The sequence below is a fragment of the Echeneis naucrates genome, chromosome 18 (assembly GCF_900963305.1).
Source record: "Echeneis naucrates chromosome 18, fEcheNa1.1, whole genome shotgun sequence".
In the NCBI taxonomy this organism is placed as follows: Eukaryota; Metazoa; Chordata; class Actinopteri; order Carangiformes; family Echeneidae; genus Echeneis; species Echeneis naucrates.
In genome coordinates, this window is record NC_042528.1 from 2,379,480 (window position 1) to 2,403,641 (window position 24,162).

Genomic DNA, 24,162 nt, shown 5'->3' on the forward strand with positions numbered 1-24,162 from the left:
AATTACCTACACAACAGCTGCACCAGAAACTTGACCCTGCTAATTGGCGCCGACACATTACAAGACCATGAAACAACAGAGAAGTGAAACGCTCAACGTGGGAGAAGTGGAAACGGGAAAAAGGGAAGAAGATGGCATCAAAAGTCTGAGCTCAGTTCGTACACGTTTGGTAGCGAGTTGAGCGATTTTAGTGGGAGCTTCACCGTGACGTATAAATATAACCGGTCTATTCTGAGATCTCACCGAGCCATCGCCATCCGCCCTACCTCATGGCACCGAGCAGAGACCGGGACCACCAGCTGTTTATCACAGCGACTGTGCGGCAGAAGGAAACATGCTTTTAATCATAATTGCCGAACATTTGGTTTCAGTTTTTAGGCACCTAATTTTGGATTAAAGTATGATCATCACAACTTGGAAACTGTAAAACAGTCTAATCAGAGCTGATTTATTTTAATGGCCCCTTTTAAAGATGAGAAATTCTCAATTATAATTTGTTGATTTCAGATTTTATTTGGGCTTGTAGTTTATTTATTTGGAGTTTGAGAAAAGAGGAGATTATTATTACGTTTGCCAAATAGCTAAAGCCGCTACTTGGCTATTTTAGCTTTATCCGCACTGATTAGTCGATTCATCATTTCAGCAAAAAACATCAAACATTTATTGGTTTCAGCTTCTCAGATAGTCAATAAAAGATCTTTCAGCTTGTTTAACATTGTCGATGTCACCAATCTGACTCTCAAGAATTCACAAAGAGCTTTTTACATCGTCTGTCAAATATTGATTTATCAGTTATTTGAGAAAATTGTGACTGGCAGAACAAATTGATGGCTATTGTGTTAATTTGGTTGGAAGTAAAACACAGACAGGCAGAAGTGGGAGGAACTGCTGCTGAGTAAATATGAAGTCATTCCCAACAACGTCCTTCTCTGTTCCTGCTGCATCTGTGTTCCATTGTTACTGGTCATCTGTTGACCTCCATGACCTTTGATTGAACCACAATGGATCGGAGACTTCCTGGTACTGAAGGACCAGCATGACAGCTGGAGAAACCAGAACGAGAGCCCGATAAGAAAGCTGTGATACTGTGTGAGCACACGGAGACATGATTCAACAAACCTAGACGGCTACTTATCGGTTCGCTTTCACGTGATTGCTGCCTCTGTCGGGTTTTTCGTCAGCTGTGCGAGTTGGTGCCCGTTTACGTGTGCGTGAGATTGAGAGAGAAAGCAGGTGGTCAGATCCAGCAGAGGAAGACATGCAGGCAGAAGAAGACAGAGATCACATCTGGCTCAGCTGGCTAACTTCTATCTGCGCTCTCCTCTCGTCTCTCCAACCACCTTTAGGTCCCTCCATATCCACCTGCTCCTAGGGAACACACACACATAAATATAAAACTCCTGAGACTCTATCCTCTTATCGTCGTCTTCATCTGCCCTGATCTGCAGACAAACTTCCTTCCTACCCCGACTGTAGTTCCATTTCTGTCTGGTGCATGTTTCTGATTTTGTGCTACCACTAAAGCGTGTTCACTGATTGTCTACTCATGCTTGTGTTTTCTATTTTTGGTTTTCCCTTCAAACCCCTTCCTTCCTCTCTCTCTCTCTCTCTCTCTCTCTACCACCATTATTTAATCCATTTCAGCCACACAGCATCAACCCGCCTTTTTATACAGTGACTTTAATGCAAAAAACTTTCTAAATCCCAACAATTTCACACATTAATTCCAGTTTCTTCTCGAGTTTGAATGTTACTACTACTATTGATGAAAACCATCGAGATTATTTCGTGGATTCTCCTTCAGTTGAAGTCAGTTTATTTCTGCTGCTATTTTGACTGTTTGGTAAAGCACAGGGATTATAATGAGAAGATTTAGATTTAATAGAGGATTAGAGGATTTATCAGAAAAGAATGCATTAAAACTACAGTGTGCCATCTGTACTTTATTTCTAGCATCTGTATATTACTTGGAGTTTGCACTCATGTCTGATCTCTAAGTCTACATCTAATGGAGATGTGTTTAAATTATTGTGCCATTTGTTAAAACCAGCAATGATAATTTTGTAAAATTTGAAATGACAATCTGACTGGTGTTACTATTGTTTTGTAAAGCTAATACTGACTCCACCATGTTACTATCAGACTGGGTTTCAAAGTGGGATTTAGATAATTCAACAAAGCTCTCTCTGGTGGGATGGACCCCCCCCCGAGTGGATGAACAACAATCAGCCTGTCGATCCTATCATAACATCTTTTAAAACCTTGGCCAGACATGAAGGGACATCAATGCCCTTGACACAGTCCAGCCTCGGCACAGTTAAGTCTCCAAAGGGACCATTAAGGGCAGGTCATGTTAACATAGCTGGAATTCCTGAAGGGGAGGGCTACATAGAGAACCTATCGATGAATATCAACAGAGGCTCACATGACTGTCGATGTAATCTCTGAACTTGTGACCTTCCTGAAAAAGATGCTATAATTACCAGGCAACAATAAGGACGCCCAAAGTTACTGCAACACAGGCGACATCTCAGCAGCAACCACAAACTAAAGAGCTGCGATTGAGACAAACCTTTTTTGTCCACCCTGAAATACTTCGATTTCAATTTTTTTTTTTTTTTTACAAATATTGTGAAAACAAAAATTAATTCTAGTTCTGTTTAGTCGCTGAGACAGGTCAGGGACAACTGTGGTTCCTTCTAGTCCACACCGCTTCACTTAAAAAAAAAAAAAGCTGAAATAATTTACTGACTGAACAATTCAGTTGCTTGTTCAAGCTTCTCGAATGTCAGGATTGGATGCTATTTTGATAGAACAAGCAAGGATGTTTTGCAACTTTAATAAAAGAATGTTGTGCTATTTTCTGAAATTTTCACAATAATTATTAATCCTTAAGTCCAACTGCAAAACTTCTCAAACACAATCTCAGAATAAATTTCTTTTCAGATCTGGTGGGGAATGTGCACTGCTGTTCCCATTTCACCAAAGAGGTTAGAGGTCAACTGCCTCTCTTGCCGACACTTCAGCAGCTCAAGGACATTTTCCACAGGAAGTAGTGAGAGGCGCTCATCAAGGTGAAGGACGGGGGTTTCTAAATACTCAGCCGCCGTGCCGCTCCAAGCACTCCACAGTGAGCCGAGATTATCAAGGTTTAACGACACTGCTAACTGGACAAGGGTTACTGCTGCAGAATTGGCTGACCTTCATTGAAAATCTCAACAGGTACTGAGTAACAGTGGTGGTGGGTTGGAGGCTCAGGGAATGGAAGGGAAGGATAGGGGGTGGGGGGTTACACGTCAACAGACGGCTTGCAGATGAAAAGCCAGACACAGAAGTGAGACCCCAATCTGTAAAAGATTAATGCTCCACAGTATCAGCAGCTTGTCTGGCGTGTACTAGTTATCTTCTGCTCTCCTCTGTCAGTCTGTCTCTCCATTACGGACTGTAGAAAAGGTTTGCCTTAAAGAGGATTCCCTGTTCAACCCCTCCCTCCTCCTTTCTTCCCCTCAAATCCCCCTGATAAGGAGGTGAGGGGTGTGAAGAATTCTAAGAGAATAGCTAAATTTGAGAAAGCATCTTTGCTCTCCTTTCTTGGCTTCACAACTACAGTAAACCAGTGATTTTATTTATTTATTTATTTTTAGCTAAACCTCCAATAGTGGTTGAAGTCTTGCTTTGTTGCGTTGATGGGGTAAACAAAAAATGTCTGGTATTTTATTCTTTACTGTCGATATAGTCAAGCAACAGGGGTTACACATCTGAACTGACGTTTGTGCTGTGGGGTGACTTCTCCAGAATAAAATGCTGATTTGTCTTTAGTGCAGCAGGAGCAGCCGGAGTTTCTGTTTGCTTTGGTTAACACGTAGCATTTACAAGCCGCAAATAAATCATCATTCTATTCTCTCCCCGCTTTGTTTCTCTGGAAAAATGTCAGTGGCAACGACTAATATTGTGTTTGCCACGCTAAAAGGTCAAAATATGTTCCTATTAGCCGTGTCCCAAATTCAGGGGCAGCATCCCTCAGAAGCTGCATTTGAACAGTAGAGCAGCTGGCTTCCCCCTTTTGAAGTCGTCTTCAAATGAGGCCGAGAAATGTGTCTCTTTTTTCTTGGGCAAAAAAATAAATAAATAAAAAAAAAGGCTCCAAAGGGTGGCTCCTCCGTGGTCGAACATATCCCACAATTCATTGTGCTCCAGTACTGAAAATAAAACAGCAGCTAACAATACAAGGCAAGAGCCAGAGGATTACACTTTTAACTCTAAGGATTGGGTATCAGCTCAGTTGAATGCTAAGGGTGGGAACAAGTGGGGGAAGCGAAGTGGAAATCCTCCATAGGCCAGCTTTCATTTCAGTTTGGCCTTCATGGTCTACGACGGCAATGAAGGGCACGTCTTTGGGGACCACGTCTTTTCCGAAGCAGGCCTGAACTGTCCCCGGCTTTCTACTGTACGACGAGAAGGAAGGAATTTGAATATTTCCCCGTTGTGTTGTTGTGTTTTATAGTTTAGCTGCAACAAGCAGAGTAAACAGTCTTTTTTCTGGTCATCCACTTTAGCGTAGACTTGGCTGTTGCTGCATGTTCACTGTGAGACCACTTCTAGACCATTAAAAGGGATTTGATTGAGTGTCTAAGTGCAACGGCAGAGGGACTACACTTCAGATTAGTTAACAGCCTCCATTTATGAGCCTCGATCAAATCACTATTTTATGGCTATAGTTAATCTGTCAGTTGTTTGCGAACACAAACAAGAAAATATGTCCAAGACAACTGCTGAACGGTATCCAGATTGTGTCTCACCAAAAAAAAAAAAAAAAAAAAAAAAAAAATCATGTCTAACGTTAACACACCTGAAAGAACGCCCTCGAGCACTTTAAAACGGAAATGGAAAAAGGAGCACTGGTATCACATCAGTGTTGGGTTTTTGCCAAAACTATTTGGAGCCTTGGCATGAAAATATGTAAAAAAAATGAGAGAAAAGGGAGATCAGTGCAGGAGTTAGGAGGCAGACAGGGAGGAAAGACGGTAGGAGGGATGAGATGACGAGCCAGGAAGTGAGGGAGAAGGAGAATGAGTAAGTGGGGAATTAAAGAGAGGGATAGACAGTGGTGTCACTAAAATTTGGTCTATTAATAGACTTCCTCCGGTTCTATAGGTTTAATTCTCCCCTTGAGGTCTTAAATAAGAGGGATGTCTCCTCTCTTTTTGTGTGTCCTCGTCTCGTCTAGTCTCACACAGAAAAAGACAGAAACAGAGGAAAAAAGGGACAGAGTCAAACTCCCTCTCTTCTCAAACTGCTCTATTTTCATGAGGGGATTCGGGAAATCTTGTCAAGTGTATAGGATTGAAGTCTCTGCACGAACGTCTCGGAGAGTGCGTCTCTGCGCGAACGTCTTGAGGGAACGTCTGGCGTTTTTACGTTTCTTTTTTTTTTTTTTTTCCTTCTTTGTCAGGAGAAGAGAGTGACGCCGACAGAGAGAACAGCAGACAGGAAGATGTACATGCACACAGGTAGAATAAGGGAAGAAAAACAAACAGTTGAACCCAGCCAAAGGCTCCTGAGAGAACACAGCTAAAAATAATCTGAACGGGACGGGAACACAAGTACTGAATGTTTCCAAACACGCACACACACAGACAAAGCCTATTTAAAACCATGTGCTGTCATTACCTAATAGACTAAATGTGTTTAGTAACTGTGTGGAGTTCTCTTCTGTATAGCTGGATTTATGTAGGCGAAAGGGTTGACAGGGTTTCTCTCAAAGAGACCACTTAACGCAACTGGTCCGGAGAAGTTTCCCTGGATAAATAAAAGTTAAATAAATCAAACAACCTAATTCTTGGTATGGTGATGAGTGCGCCTCCACTAGATAAATAATAAATTACAGCCCTACAAGCACACTGGTGTGTTAGCCCACTTGCAGTAATTTACCGCATAAATTACCAAGGACCTAGCTTGAGGCTAGTTTTGTCATTGTTGTTAATGCTCAGAATAATACCAGATGTATGGTTAATGCTCATTTTCTGTCTACCCATGAGGAATACAGATGAAGAATCATTTCTAATGATCCAACCTTGCATATCTAAAATGTCGTACTCCGACAGACAAAGAAGCAGTTTTGAGACAAGGGGGTTTGCAAAAACAGTTCAACCACTGGTTGAGAAAACTGTGCAGATACCTTCCCTGAAAAGCAAATCCACTACTTGCCTTGTTGTTTTAAAGATTCACTTAATTTATTCAGGCAGATTGGGCAGCAGAGCCAGTGGAAAACATGAGCTTTTCAAGCTGCTACTGTGAATGCGTTTCTTTATGCATCCAGCCGACACAGAGCAACATTTGCATTCATTCACAGTCACGATTCTGGCTAGCTGAAGAATTTAACTCTGATTTCCTTTTATTTCAGTAACTCCTGAAAACATATCATAGGTCTTTAGCTGCCTGATGCTCCACATGTTCCCCAGCTATTCTCAAGTCTGCCAGTTGGAGTTAGGTAGCTGTGGTACGGTGGTTTTATCAAAGCTTTTTCCACCAACAGCTGCCAGATACAGCTGGAAACAGGAATGTGAAGATGATGATATTAAACGCATTTAAGTTGGGTACCATCAAGTCAATACAATGAGCTCAAAAAGCGTCAAAAACACTGACTGATTCTGTGAGAAGCTGCAGCACGGAGGTCATAATTCTCTGGGATTCATCATTATGAGTGACACTTCCCATTATACACAGTCATTTGAGCCACGCCTCATATAAAAATATTGATTATTGCAGCTATTATGTCAGAAATGATGGCACATTAAAGTGGCACTTCTGACTGACTGTGTTAAATTTAATACATGATTTTAATTTGTCATGTGGTCTTGAATATAGACTGCCAAGCAACATTTATAATTCAGATCTCCTCTATATGGACCACAATAATCGGTAAAAGTGCAAATTTTTGGTGAAAATGAGCATATCTTGAGGACAGGAAATGGATTTTGTGTAAAAGTAGCTGAAGATCTGGTTGGCTTGATTAAGTTCTCAATAGAAAATGAGCACGTGAAGGGGCAGAAGAGTGGATTTGTGCAAAAGAAAACGAATTACATGTAGTCCTCCTGAAATAGCATGATTAATGTAATGAAATTATGCCGGCCAATTTAAATGCAACTAAGGCTTAAAGTAATGTAACAAATATTTCATAGATGCTGAATTATATATGACAAGCCTAATAAAAAGCAGACCATTACTGCATACTCCGGTCATGCGAGCGTCTGTTGAGTGTGCTTCAGTGTGAACTGTGCCATGATATTTGCACAATCAATCACTACTTTGTGCGTGAGTAGTGCATATTACATATTCACTGGGTTTGTAGCCTGTATGTTTTGCAGCTGATTCTATATGTACTTATAGAGTATGGAGGACTCTCTGGAGAAGCAGATATAACAATGAAAGCTCAGCCTCTTCACACCCTCAAACAGATGTCTTCCCCCGAGCTTCACTGGAAACACACCTCATCCAGTCAGTCTTTTTCCTGCCCCTATCTCTGCTCTGCAGCCTGGGAGGGGCTGCCTCTCTCGTTTGAGATAGCATTAGCACTCACCTACAATCATTTAAGACAGACGCCCCCACCTTGTTACTAACTAGCTACACCCTGCAGTAGGTCTATCAGGGCTGGAATCAATGCAACACAAATAGCAGAGAGTAAGCTGGACTATTTGTATCCTCAAATGTCCTTAAAGCGCATTTAAACCTTTTCAATTCCCCAGACGTTTTCTCTCATGGTGTTCAGTCAATGGCAATAAATCACTCCATGTGTGTACACGGTAATGAGAGAAAGGAGGAGTACAGCATAAAAAGGCACAAAAGTGACAACATGCAAAAGGGAAACTCTAATTATATGGAGAAAAATACATGCAAGAGTGAATACAGAGACACTAATCTTTGAAGTCATACTGAATTTTTAATTCAGTGTAAATTTGAATTCTCAACACTGCGTTGAAAAATAAACCATAAAAACACTGTTTCTTTTGTGCATGATTTTCCATTTTTCAAAAGAGGACAAACCCATTTTTGGCCACATTTGTGGAAATTTAACTGTCTAAATCTCAGACTGGAGCATGTTTCAGTTTAGGAATATATGTACTTTGCACTTTTGTCCCTTCACATTAAAAATAAATTCTATTGGCTTGGCATTACAAATGACAAGTTAGAGTGGCTTGCAATCAAAATCTGAATGACTCTTAGCCTATATCGCTAACATCAGCATCAAATCTTATCGAGCCTTGCGTTTCATTCCTGTTAAACTAAGACCTGCTGTCTCATTGGCAGCTGCAGCACAGTCAGCGCAGTGTTGTGTTTGTGTTTGACATTATAAAAAGGGACGGCATTTAGTTGTCATAAACTGCTTCTTTCCTGAGTCTAGTTGTGAACAGATGGTTGAAGCTCACAGCAAGACATGAAATGCAGAAACTGGTAGATCCATCAATCAGTCGACATTTGAAATAGCACTATTTTGATAAATTATTGTTTTGGTCTTTTTTAAAGTTGATCCAAGCTTTTTAAATGTGACGATTTGCTTCAATGACGACAATAAAAGATGAAGCCCTTGTCCAATGACCTCAGCACTATACCTCCCAACTTGTCAACACCCTCTGCAGCCACTGGAATACCGAAACCAAATATTGTACTTAATACCAACAACTTTATGAAAAGATGCTACAGGTAATCCTTTAAAACATTACGACTTGTGTAACCTATTTAATATACACCCATACACATATCTCTTAAGAACAGTCCAACAAAAACACCCACACTGAACACACAAACAAAAATGTACACATCCATAGCAAGCAGATCCGTCAAGGTGACCCGTGAGCTCTGGTCTGAAATAGAGCTGTAAAGTTTGAATGGGTACCAACTCGCCGGAGGTTAAAACGCTAACCACATAAACCTGAGCTCAATAAACTACAGTACACACAATTTATCCGTCTCCATCTCCCTGACTAAGGGCCAATGTGAAGTGTTGGGTTGGAGAACTACTCCCACACCGCATCAATTTGTCATCTAAGTATAACCTAGTTTTAAGGTTTTGGCTGAAAATGGCTCAACACAATGGGATGTCAAAAGACATGCAGCACCATCAGTCAGCTGATAAAACCAATGTGGCATGTTCTGTTAAGGTGCCACTACTTTGGCTACTACTGAATAGAAAAGTCAAAAAAAAAAGCCAGGTCAAAAAGCTGTGGTTAGGATTTCTGTGGAAAAAGGCACATAGTGTGGTCTAAACCTGCATGACTGGGTCAGGATGGCGTACCAGCCATCAGTCTATCGCTACCTGGCAAGCAACTTAGCAACTACTTAATACCGTACAAAAACTTAAAAACGCTGTGAAAGGATGCGTGGATACGGTGTAAATGTTGTCCATAAAGGCAGTACAATGCTTACAAACAAGAGTTAATACTTACAGAAATGTCAACATCCGCTATCTGGCCCTTAAGCGGTTTTAAAATTAGCCCAACAAGCAAGAGCCAACGGAGCAAGCAATAAGTTCAGAAAGAAATCAGCTGTTTCCTGGCAACACAATATGTCACAGTAATAACTAGACAACACACAGGCAACTACACAAACACTGCTCCCTGTTAGAGACACAAGGAACATTTCTGAGTCTCTTTTCAACTTTCTATGTCCTCTGAGAGTTCAGCGGTCCAGAATAGTTGATTTTTTTTTATATTTATATGTATATATACACACTGCAACAGGAAGGTCGCCTGCAAACACTTTTGCAATCCCCTTTACTTAATTCAAAGCTGCTGTGCTAAGATCAGGGTACGCTTGAAACAATCTACTACACAACATGCGTTAGCCAACCACATCCCAAGGCGGGGGTGTTTTTTTTAGTTTTTACACAACTCGGGGCAAGACGCAATGATCAAATGCGGATAAGGACATATGTTTCTGGGACGTTCCTTCAAAGATATTCATTGTGTTACACTCACTTGGTCTTATACATGCTGTTGGGTTAGCAATTACAAAAACTGTTTGGTGCAACCCCCTCCCCCAAATTATCGGGACGTTTATGACGTTTTTTTGCCCACACTTTGGTGAAATCACTTTGGTTTGGCTTAGACTGATACACATGATTCATCACCATCTTTCTCTGTTAGCAAAGTTGTGAAATGGCACAGAGTACATCAGACACCCTTGTTTCCTGGAGGAAAAGCCACAGACAGTGTTAAATGACTCAGTTGGATCCCTCCTCGTTAAAACGTGAGTGAAAATAATTAACAAATGTCGCTCCCAAGGTTCATTTCACCAAAACCATCCAATGTCAAAGCTTTAAAATCCCTCATGTGATCTGGTGATGATGGCTGAAAAACAGAGTTCAGAAAACAATCTGCAGCTTTTAATCGATTCGATGTCAGTTTTAATAGAGCTCAGTAGCCACGGCTCAGTGCTTTGTTAAAAACCGCAACAACGAATTGTTATGAATTCCACATTGTTCCATATCGTGCCTCCGACTTGCTTATTCTCCATAGCAACAGCACCCAAGGCTCATGGGTATTATAGTATTAAGACTCGTCTGCCATAGCAAATTACAGACGTAACGCGATTTCTCAGCTGAAATAATTAAAACTGCTGGCCATTAGCATAAACCTGTTTGGTCATTACATTAAAGTGGATAGCCTCATTCTACTTGTAGAAACACTGACACTGCTATTTGGGAAAAATTTTAAAAGTAAATTCAGATGGGGGTGGGGGGCATATTTCCATCAAAAGCAAAGGGGAAAGGTCTGAATCATACCATCATGATTGGTTTCACCCTCAAGTTTCATCTTCAACACTTCCTCTCATTTACTTCTTTCAATACAGTGACGTACAGACGACAGAAAAGGTTTGGAGGAGGCGTAAAGACAGCAATGAAGTGTACATCAGGCCTGAAAATCTATTGCTGAACAAAGCAGCGGTGGGACAACTGCGTCACTTATCAGGCAGTTAAATCAGTACACTGGCACCTCCATTTATGTGACTCTCACATGACTAGCAAGTGTCTCTCATCTGATGCCATGGTGTGAATATCTTTGTGAGGTTAAGTGCTGAGGAAACTTCCCACCATTCGTTCAGTGGAACATTTAAATGGCGGGAGGGTAAAGTCGTTCTTCGAGTTGCCGCGCCTTCACAATTATCAGGTATTTCCCTGCCTGGATTCTAATGGAGGAGATTCATTAGAGTCTCGTCTGCTGTTTCCAAGGAACGTTCCAATAAATGCCCTGTTCAAGCACAGGAACAAAAGGCGCTAAACAAACAAACAAACAAAACAAAAACATCACCATCCCTTCGCCTGCAGCTGATTTCAACATCCAGCTTCCCCTGTCAATTGGAGTCCATTTAACGCAAGCCAGTTGGGTGGGTTGCTGCCATGACAACAGAGTGCACGTGAAGGGGAAACCACACTTGAGCTTAAATGTCACAACTTCTCCACAACATGTGTAAGATGGCGAAACAATCAGCATTTCAATGATGCCAAAGTGGCCTCTGAGAGCGTGTGTGTCGTATGCTTATGAAAAATTATCAAAACTGCAATACAACCCCCGCCCACCGCCGCCACCTGCCTCCCACTTTGACAAACTGCGAGCAGGTGTGCATGCAGACACGGACATTTCCCAACACTGTTTGACCTTCCCTCATTGATTTTTATGATTATAATCTCCATAAATAGAGGAGCTTTTCGCAACTGATGGGAAGGCCCTCATCACTTTTGCCACTGACTCACAACCCAGGGTTAATTGAGGCGGACAGTCCCAATCATGACACTAAATGGCTTGAAAGCGGCACTTATTTTCGCCAGTGGTGCGTGAATGTCATGGCTGCTGGAGCTAACGGCATCGGCGGCCCTCATTCCCAACCACAACCCCACCCGCCTCCACCAAACCTTCGCACACTCACTGTCGGCAACACTGAAAGATTTCTGCCAGGGTTATTCGGTTATTGGGTCTTGAGGCAAATACACCAGTGAAATCAGTCACAGCCTGCTGTCAGACAGTCACAGCTGCTTGTGGTGAATTTGTGCCAAAGGAAGGATGAGGGGGGAAGTTATTGTGTGTGTGTTTGTCCGCTGTGTGTATTAGGAATAGGGGCTCTAACTGTGCGATGAGTAGATATTCAAAAGAAAAACAACGTATAGCAGCAGCATGATTTATATCTAGTTTTCAGCATCATAGGTCAAAGTCAGGTTTCTGAGGATAAACTGCGCAGCGGGAATAAAATCCACCAACTGGTGGACTTGTGAGGTGACTCACATGCTAGTTGGCAAGCAGGCAGGCAGGCAGAGCTGCCAACTGCCCCCATGCCTTCTTAGGCCCCATTCAGACCTCTAGCATCTTGCTTCCAGATGTACGCAGACGGTGCCAATATCCAGTTAAACTTGACTACGGCTTTGCTGCTGGCTGCTGAACGCGTCTAAAATATGTCTGGAGTAACAACGTCTTATTAGGTTTCACTTCTCTTCATTAACTTTGATGTGTGACGACATGTTTACACTCACACACCGATGAGGACTGTGGCGGTTTGGAGGCGGCTCACCGTGGGAACAGATGGAAAAACCTTTGGAAGATGAACATCAATGGGCAGCGGAATTTGACTTTATACCACGACCAATGAAAACTCAATTCTGATTGGTTGGAAGGTTTGCACAGACTTTACAGTTTAACTGGACTCTTAATGTTACAGTACTGTTTTTATTAGGATATGAATGGCTTATTGTGAAACTGTAGATTGATACAACCCCAGTGAGAATTAGATAAAGCTTGTGGAGCTGGGGTTATGTGTGCAAACACCCTGATCCTGTGTCAATATTCATAGAAATTTAATTACAAAAGTCTAAAGTGACATCATACAAACTACAACTTTTTTGCTATTATATTCTTTATGGTCATAAAGATGACCACTAAGTCAAGCACATATTTGCATTTTTTGGACAATAAATTCAAGATGCAAACCTAAGCAGAGCAATCAAAAATTCTCTTTAGCCACTAATACTTGTATTTTCAAAACGTATTTTTCAGATCTGTCTGGAGTATTTCAATGAAGCAAAACTAACTTTTAAATCTTATATTTCCACAACTGGCCACTCTGCTAAGATTTTCCTCTTTGATGGACCTTCATTTAAGTCTGCTGCCCTCAATGTGGCAGGAAAGTCTGTGGAAAATGTTGAATTGAAATGTTCATGTTGGCCCGGGAATGCTTTTCTCTGGACGGACTGACGATATCAGCAAAATCAGAAAAATACAACCAGATGTTAAATAACAGGTCATTTTTCTTCCACCTTAAGATTAGGCCACTGAAAGACTGTTATCATTCCAACTGAGAGGGGACACCTGTCGGATTACAATAATCCATTTTGATGACGCAACCAGCTATTCAACATCAAGTGAAAACGAAGTGAAGCAAATGAAAAATTATTAGAAACTATTTACTGATACAAACTTCTCACATGGGAGGATTTGCTGTTTTTCTTTGACCGTAAACTGAAGACCTTTGGGTCACATTGGATTCTGGGAAATTTTGTTTTTTTCCTAGGTTCTTGACGTTCCATAGTGTAAATGATTAACCCAAAAAGTCGAATCAATCACGAGAACAAACATTTGTCGGCTGATGACAAAATTGCGTTTCAGTTGTGCGGCTGGTTCTCAAGGTTGAATTTGAACAAGTATGGCTAAAAGACTGCCAAAGCTTCCTTCCCAGCTGCCTGCGTTCATTACTTTACAGGGCGGTTGGACCGGCTGGCTAGCTGACTGAGCCATGATCGAACTCTCTGCCAGCCTGCCAACCGCCCTGGCTTGCTAACCGACTGACAAATTGACTACCTGCCTGGCTGAATAATGACCTAACCTATAACCTGCCTCTATTCCACCCGCCACCCTTCCTCATGCTGCCAGCACTACAATGAAACTGACAGCCCAACAACCCTTGATTTTTACCATCGCTGTGTAAAAAAAAAAGACGAAAAAAAATCATCAAATGGGCAAACAACATGGCAGTCAGGCCTTCATGCAATGCACCACTCTCTGTTTGTTCCCCCTGAGGCACTGAGGTTGTTGCTCTCACAAAAAAAATCAATATCCCACAATGATTAAGCCCAACGTGGCGTATTGGCTGTAAAGGTCCAGCCAAGTTCACAAAGGAGCGGAGACAATACATGAATTTTGTGGAGCGTCAGCAGCTGAGCGTTGCGCGCAAGGAGGAGTTGACGGATGCGAGGCAGCTGAGCCGAGGCGTTGATCAAACATCTGCATCTCGTGCCGATTGGTGCCGGATCCCGGAAACATAGCTTCAGCACATTCAGTCCCAGGCATGTCAAACACAAGTGCCAGCGTTTCGCATCTGCTCCTGTGTGACTCAGTCCTTCAAATCTATTCTTTTTTTTTTTTTTTTTTTTTTGCTTTCATACATTCTGTCCTTTGTGTCTTTCACTTGCATCACTGTAGCCTTCAACATGACTTGGTTTCATTTCTGTAGGCCACACAGGCAGCAGAACACCATAATCCACTCTTCATGACAAAATCAATACGTGAAAAGACAATCAGGATACAGTTAACTACAAAAAGAAGTGAGGAGGTAGAGGAATATTGAGTGCATGTGCTGCTGACTACTCTCTGCCCTCCATTGTTTTGTTTGATAAGATCCCAGGGGGAAAAAAAAAGTAAAACCTATCATAGTCGCCTTAAGAAAAAAATAGGATGTTTGTGCAATTGTTTTCACACATCATCCATGAGATTTATTTTCCCTTTTGTCTCAGTTTAGAGGCGATTCTCATAAAAGACCTGTTGTCTGTTGTTTTCATCTCTCGTTTTATATCTGTTCCTTGAAGTGTGAACAAAACAAGAACGGGCTGTAAGAGTTTTGTAAGCGAGCCATACCCCCGGTGGCACGAGATCTTATTCATGCAAGATAAATGAATGAGTTGTGAAGTAAAAAAAAGCCGATGATGGAAAACTTCCTGTTTTAACATGCCGGAATGATTTTGAGTCAATAATGACGGCAACATCAAACTCGAGTGTGGGGTTATAGTGCGTCATCCAACTAAACCTGTCCTGAAACGTGAGGATTGGAAGGTTGTCCACATCATAAATGACTTCAAACTGGATTAGCGCTTTTTGGCTGGCTAAAACAGGCCACTTTGCTGAATTGCCTCCGGTCTGGGACATTGCAACAGGCCTTTTACACCACTTTCAGAGAAAATCGTGTGCAGACTCATCTTCTGTAATGAAAACAATCGTTGGCGGTACTTGCGAACTAGCTCTGGGGCATTTCAGCCACATTGTTGGGAGATTCTCGACTCTAAACACTGATTATAAAATAATGCCATGAGAATTGAAAATGGCTGAATCTTTCATTGAAGCCTTGAGGATTCGGCTGCTGGTCGGGGCAATTCCAGGACATCGCTCCAGACTATAAGAAGCGTTTGCACATCTATGGATTGGTCAAAATCAAAAACACAATTGCCTCCAGGTATTAATTCTGATCTGGCACACATCGTTTTGTTCTGTTAACAGTTAACAGGCTGTATATGGGGGGGGTGCCATTTTCATGCTGCAGCTCTGTATAATCCAGTCCAGCCAGGTGGAGTGAAGGAATGTGGTTCATCTCAGATTCAGGACCAGCAGCCCAGACCACGGAGACAGTCTGCTCCTGAAGCCCTGCAGCTGGCTGACAACACACACACACACACAGGATATACTCACAGTCAAGGTGTTTCTTCTTGGGGCCGCTGACTTCATGTGTGGTGGCTTTGCACACAGCTTTGCTGATGGCCGACCCGGTCATGCTGTGCTGAGCCGCAGCGATCCGATCCGTGATAGATTGGCCCGACATTGCTTCTCTTTCTCTCTCTCCCTTTTTTTTTTTTTTTACCCCAATCAGCTAAAATAGCTCAATAACGATCCGATCAATGGATCAACTCCCTGCAGGACACAAGTCAACGTGACTTCACTGTCAAGTGGAGGTAACGGGTTGTGATCAGACACACAATGTAGTTGTGTTAAGTTTGTTTTTGCTAAAAAAAAAAAAATAATAATAATAATAAAGGAAATGTCAGATCACTGGTGGAGAAAAGAAAGAAAGAAATAATAATAATGATGATAATGCAGGTACAAGAGCATCCGGTTTACAGTGAAAACCCGCAATCAGCAGCTGGTCTGCAGCTTTTTTTCTATGATAGTTTTAATTTGTTTGGCAACAACAGTTTATTCCGACTATCTACACTAATCTAGTCTGTGTTAGCTAATGTTTCCGCTGCAGCAGCCGAACCAGGAAAGAGTCCCACTGTGGATTTTGTAAACACTCGAAATTACTTTCTGGCCGCAAATAAACATAGCTAACTGGCTGGGGTTTTGTTTTTTTTAAAACCTGGATGGTTGGTTTGGGGGCAGAAAAAGAAAGTCCAGCTGTGTGAAGGCAATAATAATAATAATAATAATAATAATAATCCGTATGAAATCACAGTTTGGAGAATCCAGAAGAGAGAGAAGAAGAAGACGAAGAAGGGAAAAAAAAATCCGAGTTCCTCCTCCACGTCAACTTGTTAGCTCTGGGGCTGTTAGGCTAACACCTCTCGGCGGGGGAAGTGTGAGTAAAATCCCTCCTCGGGTGTCAAAAAGTCCTCCAGAACCGAGCAGCGCATTGTTTGGACTTTGTACGGGGACCCTGTGAAGCTGACAGCCGGGGACAGGTGCCGGGTTTCTCTCCTCCTTCCCCCCCGCCTCTTTCCTCCTCCTCCACCGCTGGTTAGTTAGTGAGTTAGTCGGTTGGTTAGCCGAGCAGCTAGCCGGGGTTAGCTAACCGGAGCCAGCCGGAGAGCGGGCGAGTGTCCGCGGCGTGACCGAAGAGCGGAGCCGGCGAGCCCGCTAAGCTGACAGCACCCTCCGCTCCGGTTGTTCTCCTCTCCCCCCCCCCAGAACCACAACTCCTTCCCGGTCCTCGGGCTGGGCTCAGTCGGTGCCGTCCTCCGGCTGTCGACTCCACATTACCGGCCCCGGTGTGTTATATTTCCTTATTTTTTGTAGTTTTTTTGTTTGTTTTTTAACCGACAGTCCCGCTCGGTGCCGCCGCCTGGAAGCTCTCTCCGGTGGGGTTGTGTTCACGGACTGACGGGCTTCTCGCTTCCTCCGCCGGACAAAATGGCAGCGTAAAAAAATCAGCTGATCTCACAACCGTGCTGCGTTCATAGCCCCTCGGAATCTACGAGCACAAATTCATACCACACACACAAAAAAGCTTAAAAACTACATACTTTTTATTTTTAGAAACAAAATGTTATAACATTACCATTTACAAATAAAATAACACGTTTCACAGAATAATTACTGCATTGGAGAGAAACGTACTGTATATATAAAAAAACAAGGTGTCATTATATATATTATTTTAAGCAGCTGTGACAAACATTAATATTTATGCATCAGTGGAGTTTTAGTTCAGAGTGCAGTTAGTTGCACAGCTATTTCAGTCCAATGCTTTGCAGTTTAATACAAAATAAATGTAATGGATTCTGGGATTGTTAAAACTGGACTTGTGAGATTTTAGGAAGAATCTTAAAAAAGAAGAATTTCTCTTTCATGGAAGTGCGAGGCAGAGTTTGCTGACTCCACGCTTTAAAGTATAATAATGATTTGTTTTAATATCAGTACATCTTTAACGTGGTTGGATCTTTTGATGCTGTACAATCTAAGTACAGTGAAAAAAAAACACTTTTTTGGCTTGCATCAAAGCTATAAAAAATACACCAATATTAAATTGTAGCAAAAAGTTTTAGGGATGTTTAATCAGCCTGAATAACAGCAGGAAAAAAATTAACCAGGTGTTTTATTGCTTCTTTATCTTGTTCGTGTCTGCTGGATGATGAATCGCCATGTTTCCGACAGTCCTCGAAAGCCTCCACAGTCTATTGGCTGGGTTCAGAGGGGCGAGTGTTGCCTTCAAGGTCTCACGGTTTAAATTGCAGCGGAATTTGTAAAACAAAGTGTCAAATCTCACGTTTGTTCTTCCATCAAAGATGTTTTTTTTTCTGCCACGACGCAACAACAAAGCGGCTCCATTCCTCATTTTACACGGACGATTTTCAGCGATGCACAACTCCCGGTTTAAGGCGGTATTAAATTATTTTTCTCACACGCCGTGTCCTTGTTTGAATCCGTTTGGAACACGGTGTGCTGAGAAAAATCAGCAAACCGCATGTGGGAGCTGAATGGATCAAAGAGCTGGCTGTGTTTCACGCATCTGATCGGATGTGATGAGTTTTCTCCCGCAGTCAGTCAGAAGAAGAACATCATATCGATCACGGTGCAGCAGCTCTTATTTTGGAAAGGTGTACATGACCTGCGACTGAAAGTGCAGCAGGACGTGAGATGTGTGTGTGTGTGTGTGTGTTCCTGATGACTGTTTTTCATGCTATGTGTGGTTTCTTTTCAGTACAGATACCCAGTTGCAGCATTTCCTGCAGAAACTGTGAGAACTGACCCCACAATCAAAGGCAGTAGGAGCCACTTCTGGTTTTGACCTTTAATGACCTCTCCTCCTGTATTGGACAGGCTCTCTAAAGATGTTCATAAGTGCTTCTGCGAACACAACCAGAAAAAACAAACCAGCACTTGGAGGGTGAAAGTGTGTCTGCACATGTTGGTAACTGCCAGCCCTGACTTGTGCTCATCTGGTTTCTTTTTCACTCATTTCTATCAAACCCAGAGCCAATGAAGTGTGTCTGTGTCTGTCTGTCGAAATGAATGTGCATGCTGCAAAATAGAGGAAAAAAGAAACGGAGCTGTGGGGGGAAGTGGTTAGGGCTGCACAGACCACCAAAGAGGGCCCGGCTTCGTCAACATCCTCTTTCAAATGCCACAGCAGCGTCAGCGCTGAAACAAATCAACAGCTCATCATCAGGAAGTATGATTTGTTGCTCTGCGCATGCAGCAGTGCATTTTTAGTGCATTTTCATCTCACATCTCATGAGACATAATTAAGTACACAAGCATAAAAAAGGGAAATGCACATAAACAATTGATGAACGGCAGGACAAAGACTGGCAGGCAAGGCAGCCAGAGAGATGCCTACAGGGAATGTTGTGACTCCACCTGACTTGCATGTAATTGGAGGGAAGTGCGGCACCCAGTGGAGGGCGAGGTGAAGTCGGGGTGAACATCCAAACCGTGAAATCAAACCCACGCTCTGCTCTTTTACGAGATGCCAGCACCAGCTGCTGATTAGCTGCGCCGCCCTCGAACCCAGCTCACCTCCCGGTTCTCCCCCCTGACCCGGAGTGCAGGGTTGCCATCTGCAGGCGGACGGGCTGAACTCCCCATTTCCATGGCAACTGCATGCACGGATGCGAGAAACCCCTCGTAGCCCTTGGCAACAGGCTCTTGGCCACGACTGGAGTCCGATCAGCAGCCGTCAATCAGTGGATGAGCTGCTGCGTGGCCTGGGGCCAATGTGCTCAGAAAGACAGGAATAAAGCCATTAGTGGACAGCTTAGAGCGCTCACCGAGACAAAGACAAGGAGTGGAAGACCCTGAAGGCCACACACATTCCCAACAATGTGCTCCAGTATGTCAGGGAGGAGAGTTTCCTCCTCGGTCTTATTATTTATGCATCTCTTCCATCACCTTTTGGCTCCTTTGTGGAAAAGTTACTGAAAAAAAATAAATGAATAAATAAGGATTGATTCTGTAGTTTCTGATGGTTCTCAGTCTCAAACTATATCAGGGTGACTGAAAGTGCACGTTCAACTGCTGAACTGCTGTTTCTCACTTGCTTCCTTTTTGTGATGTGGTCACAACACCTCGCAGGCAGGCAGGTTATTCTGAGCTCCTTTCTGCTTTCTCTCTTCATGTGTCCCCTGACTGACACCATGATCTGGGCTGCTTCATTACTGTCTCTGTTTTGTGTCGTCGTCTTCCCAAAGAATGGTTTCTTGATTGATCAGTCACCTCCATCGTCAACGTATAATAATCTCCTTGTGCTTCACTCATCTGTTTTCTGTCTCAAAATTCAGGCCAGGATTACAGTAACAAACCAGAACCTGTCGACCCTTACTGTCTTTCAGGCCATACAAGTCAGGGTGTCGAATTTTGAGTTGTCCTGTGTTTACAAAGACCTTCAGTTCTGCACCCAGAATTAAAGTAGATCAGTGAGTCCATACAAACAACACAAAGACTCAGGAGAGTTTAGAAATCAGTAATGTGCTGACAAATGTATGGATAAACAAATGTTTAACAGTTTATCATGCATGAGGACATGAGATACATATAATTATAATAATTAACACGTTATTTTTCTATGCATCAACATTATGATGCGATTTCTGTGCTGAGGGAAACAACAATCATGAGGATTTCTTTTGTTGACGATTAAGGTCAACTCACCTCTTCTCACATCTCTCAAAACCAAGCTGCGTATCAGTATACAATCATATTTTGTGTAGATGTTAAACATCTGCCTGAGTGCTCAGCCTGTCAGTTTAATGTCCAGGTCAGTCTGAGCCGTAAATGTTGAAAACTGGATGAACTGATTAAAGCTGATAACAAGTTTGTGCATCGATGTTCTGATGCTCACGCGTCCATGTGTATGTGTATGTAACCACTTCCAGGCTAAAATATGAAATGCTGCTGCTGTTGGAAAGGTCTCAGTCTGCTCAAGATTCTGCCAGATCTCTTATTCATTCATCAAGCTTTTCAGAAAGATGACGCAGCTGAATTATGAGGATGATAAAAATTTAAATGGATCTATAAAAATGCAAACTTGATAGCCTTCGTCTACCAGCTCCGCTCCGTCCATTATTCAGACAGAATGAGAGGTGACTCATTTTACAACTGATATGTTACAGTCTGTTTTTTTGCTCCGGAAAAAAAAGCCCAGCTGTACAGAGAGTTGGAGATTGGTCTGTAGTGTGTTGAAGATTTAATTGAAAATGAAGTGAAAAAGACCAACAGTGTGTGTGTGTGTGTGTGTGTGTGTGTGTAGCTCTGAGATAAAGCATTGGGAGATGTGAGAATATGACTTTGCACTGTTTTAGATTTATTTATTGAAGCTATACAGCTCCAGGCAGCAAAATGAAACGTGTGGCCCAACATACGGCTTGTTTTCTTCGGGCCTGAGTCGAAACCCCCATCTGGACAATCTAACTGCTTCAGGGATTGACTGACATCCAGAGGTTTTTCTGTGTGTGTGTGCCAGAGTTAGTGAAGTGTGGAAGCAGTATTGTGCCGCAAATGGGCCACATCTGGACATTTACTGGGAAAGGAGAAAGCAAGCATGTGGTCCAGCCATGGGCCAGATTTATTTTGCTGAATTTCATACGTAGGCTATAAAGATTATTTTATATTCATGATTGAAAAAAACCTGCAAACATTCTGCCCAGGTTGGTTATAAGTAGTTATTATGTGGAGCCTAGAAGGCATCCACGGAAAACATGGTTAAGCCTAAATTGGTAATAAAAACTCTTAAATTACTTAATTTGTGCTCACAAATTTGTAATTTGTGCGTTAAAATTAGTGTCAAGTTGTTGCAGCAGAACATGAAATTACAGGTTGCTGTGGCTTTGGCTTTGGGAGGGAAAGTATGGGGTTAGTGCGAAGCTAGCAGCTGTGTTTTGTTACAGAGATGCAAATACAGAACACTCTCCTCTGTATCGATACTGGCAGGTTGTCATCATTCTGTGGAACCCGTTTTCTCGAACAGCAAGTTTCATTCAAGAGCACAGTGTGTGTTTTTGAAGAATATAAACATTTGGATATGATACAATAATAATAATAATAATGCATACACAACAACAACAACAATAATAATAATAATAATAATCACACGCAAAAAATAAGATCACCGCGTTAATACAAAAGTTAATACAAAAGTCATGTCAGCCATTTTCCGTTTGGGTTAGCTATTGTTATTGTATTGTTGCATTTAAAACATAATGAGTGTCAGCATCAGTCCGAGTTCACATAGAAACACTATCAACTAAAGGTTTCTTTGCCTGTTGAAGAAATATGCAGATCAGAGATCTTTTAACTTCATGTGTGACTCCCATCGACACTGGTTACCATTTTTATGTTAATTTTGCAAACAGGACAACAACATGTTTCTCCTTTATCCCACTAACTGTTTTGAAACGGCACAAAAATGACTAATTTGTGAGAATGAATTAGTTTTACCCTGTTTCTCTTTGTAAACGTAGAAACTAAATAAATTTTTAAAAATCCAATTAAAAATGTTTAATTTGCACATGTATTTTATAAAGGATAGAAAAAGTCTTATCTACAGCGCCCCAGCTCTCTGGTGAATAGAATCAATTCACAGGTGTGAAGAATATGATAGGAAATGGTGCAACATGTAGTGCATGAGTGAGCAGCACTCTCACTCACGCAGACAGGACTTAATGACTTCACACCATCCCGTCCAGGATCTCTGACTCGGTGCCGACCACGATGGGCTGGCAGCAGCCGATGCAGACGTATCTGAGGACCCATAAGTAGATGCCGCCAGACAGGATGACGGTCAGGCCCAGCAGCAGGAGGCTGATGGAGGACGGAGCGCTCGCACTGAACAGCATGCTGCCGGAGGTGTGGATGGAGTCGTCTCTGGATTTCTGGGCTGAAAGGAGAAGGCGGAGGGGGGAGAAGAGTCTGAGGTCAGTGAAGGGTCTCACCTTCATGCTCCACCAACAAATAAAAAATACGTTGTTCTTGCAAATGGGATGCTGATCTCAGGAAGACAATGCTAACATGTTCATGTGCAGCAGGTAGCACAACACAATGCTGTCAGAATATGCAGGCGAGAGATATTTGTACCCTAGAAAAACCTGACGGATCAATACAGTTTCATTTAAAGCCACCCTGAGAGGAAGATGAATGTGTGCAGTGAATTTCATGGTAATCCCTCTGAACATGTTCCACCCCACAGTGGAAGAAAAGAACACAAACCAAATGTGGATACATCCTCTGGGAACCGTGAGCGCTCAGTACAGTTCATTTTTCAATACGAGGAAAACTCTGACCTGAAACATCATCAAGGTGAAAATCACCTCCTCATCTGCAGTGTGAATTTACTCAGAAAAGGAAACAGAGTGAGGAAATGATGATAAAGAAATGATCTTTACGAAGTGTTCTGATCTGGACAGAATGAATCAGGATCTTTACCACCCAGTAATGGACGAGGGAAATTTCCTGAGTGCTCACAAAGCGAGTCTCAATCACTGTATTTGAAGAGTACTTGAAGATGACAGGGTGAACACAGTGTGTCCGGGCCCCTCTGCAGGTTAATCCAGCCACGACAGAACATGATCTGAATCACTAATGGACTCTCAACTGAAAGAGCAAGAAGTGGCAGGACATCGATTTTTCACTGCTGCGAAGACCAAGTAAGCCCAGGTGGCTGATGAGAGGTCAATAACACTCACACTTGAATGTACAATCACAGACCGATACTCGTTTTCTGATTTCACGTGACCGCAGATTATGAAAAGAAACCCTCCCTGTGGAAATTCATCCACTTGATGGAACAAGGCGTAAAGCTGAGTGCATCTCAGATGAAATCATAAATCCTTCTGATTTACTGTGGATCTTTGATGTCGAACATCTTTTCTGTTTTCAATCTTTCCTAATAGAATCGTTACAAAACTCACACCTCCATCGAGGCCAAAAACAATCCTTCAAATTCCATCACTGTACATCTTTTTGTCTTTCCCCCTCTAAAAATTAAATGCAAAAGGGAATTAAGAACAAGAAGAAACACAACCTGTCAGGTTACTAGCAAAATAAGAAAAATTTGTCGGTTAAGCGAGTGATAAAATTACACAGACGATGTTTAAGTGATTTAATCAACACCAACTTCAGTTAAAGGAAACTTATCTGGGATTGTAAGAAGGACGCACAAATTATTGTCCTGCAGTCTGCAAAGGTGTCAACCTTTTGCCTCCTCTGATTCAAAGCACACACAAAAAATATCTTTCTCAAAGTCAATAATAATGATTGAAAAAAGGCTTTTAGCTGGTCCAGTTGGTTGTGGATCATTTAGAGTCACTCACCTCTGCTGAAGTGGAAGATCAGCAGAAAACTGATGAAGATCTTAACAGCAACCATCTTCATGGCGGACAGGATTCACTGCGAGGACAGGAAACAGTTGGTAAAAAAACACAAC

At 42.2% G+C, this 24,162-nt stretch overlaps 1 protein-coding gene across 1 annotated transcript in view; it reads right to left on the reverse strand.

Annotated features, from left to right (window-relative positions):
* LOC115058466 (phosphatidylinositol-binding clathrin assembly protein) overlaps nt 1-17,132 on the reverse strand; it is a 69,673-nt gene extending 52,541 nt beyond the window's left edge. The window contains exon 1 of the mRNA XM_029525799.1: nt 15,720-17,132. Coding sequence (XP_029381659.1) covers nt 15,720-15,849 — 130 coding nt within the window. The 5' untranslated portion in view covers nt 15,850-17,132. The remainder of the gene's footprint in view (nt 1-15,719) is intronic.
* Between the last annotated feature and the right edge of the window lie 7,030 nt (nt 17,133-24,162).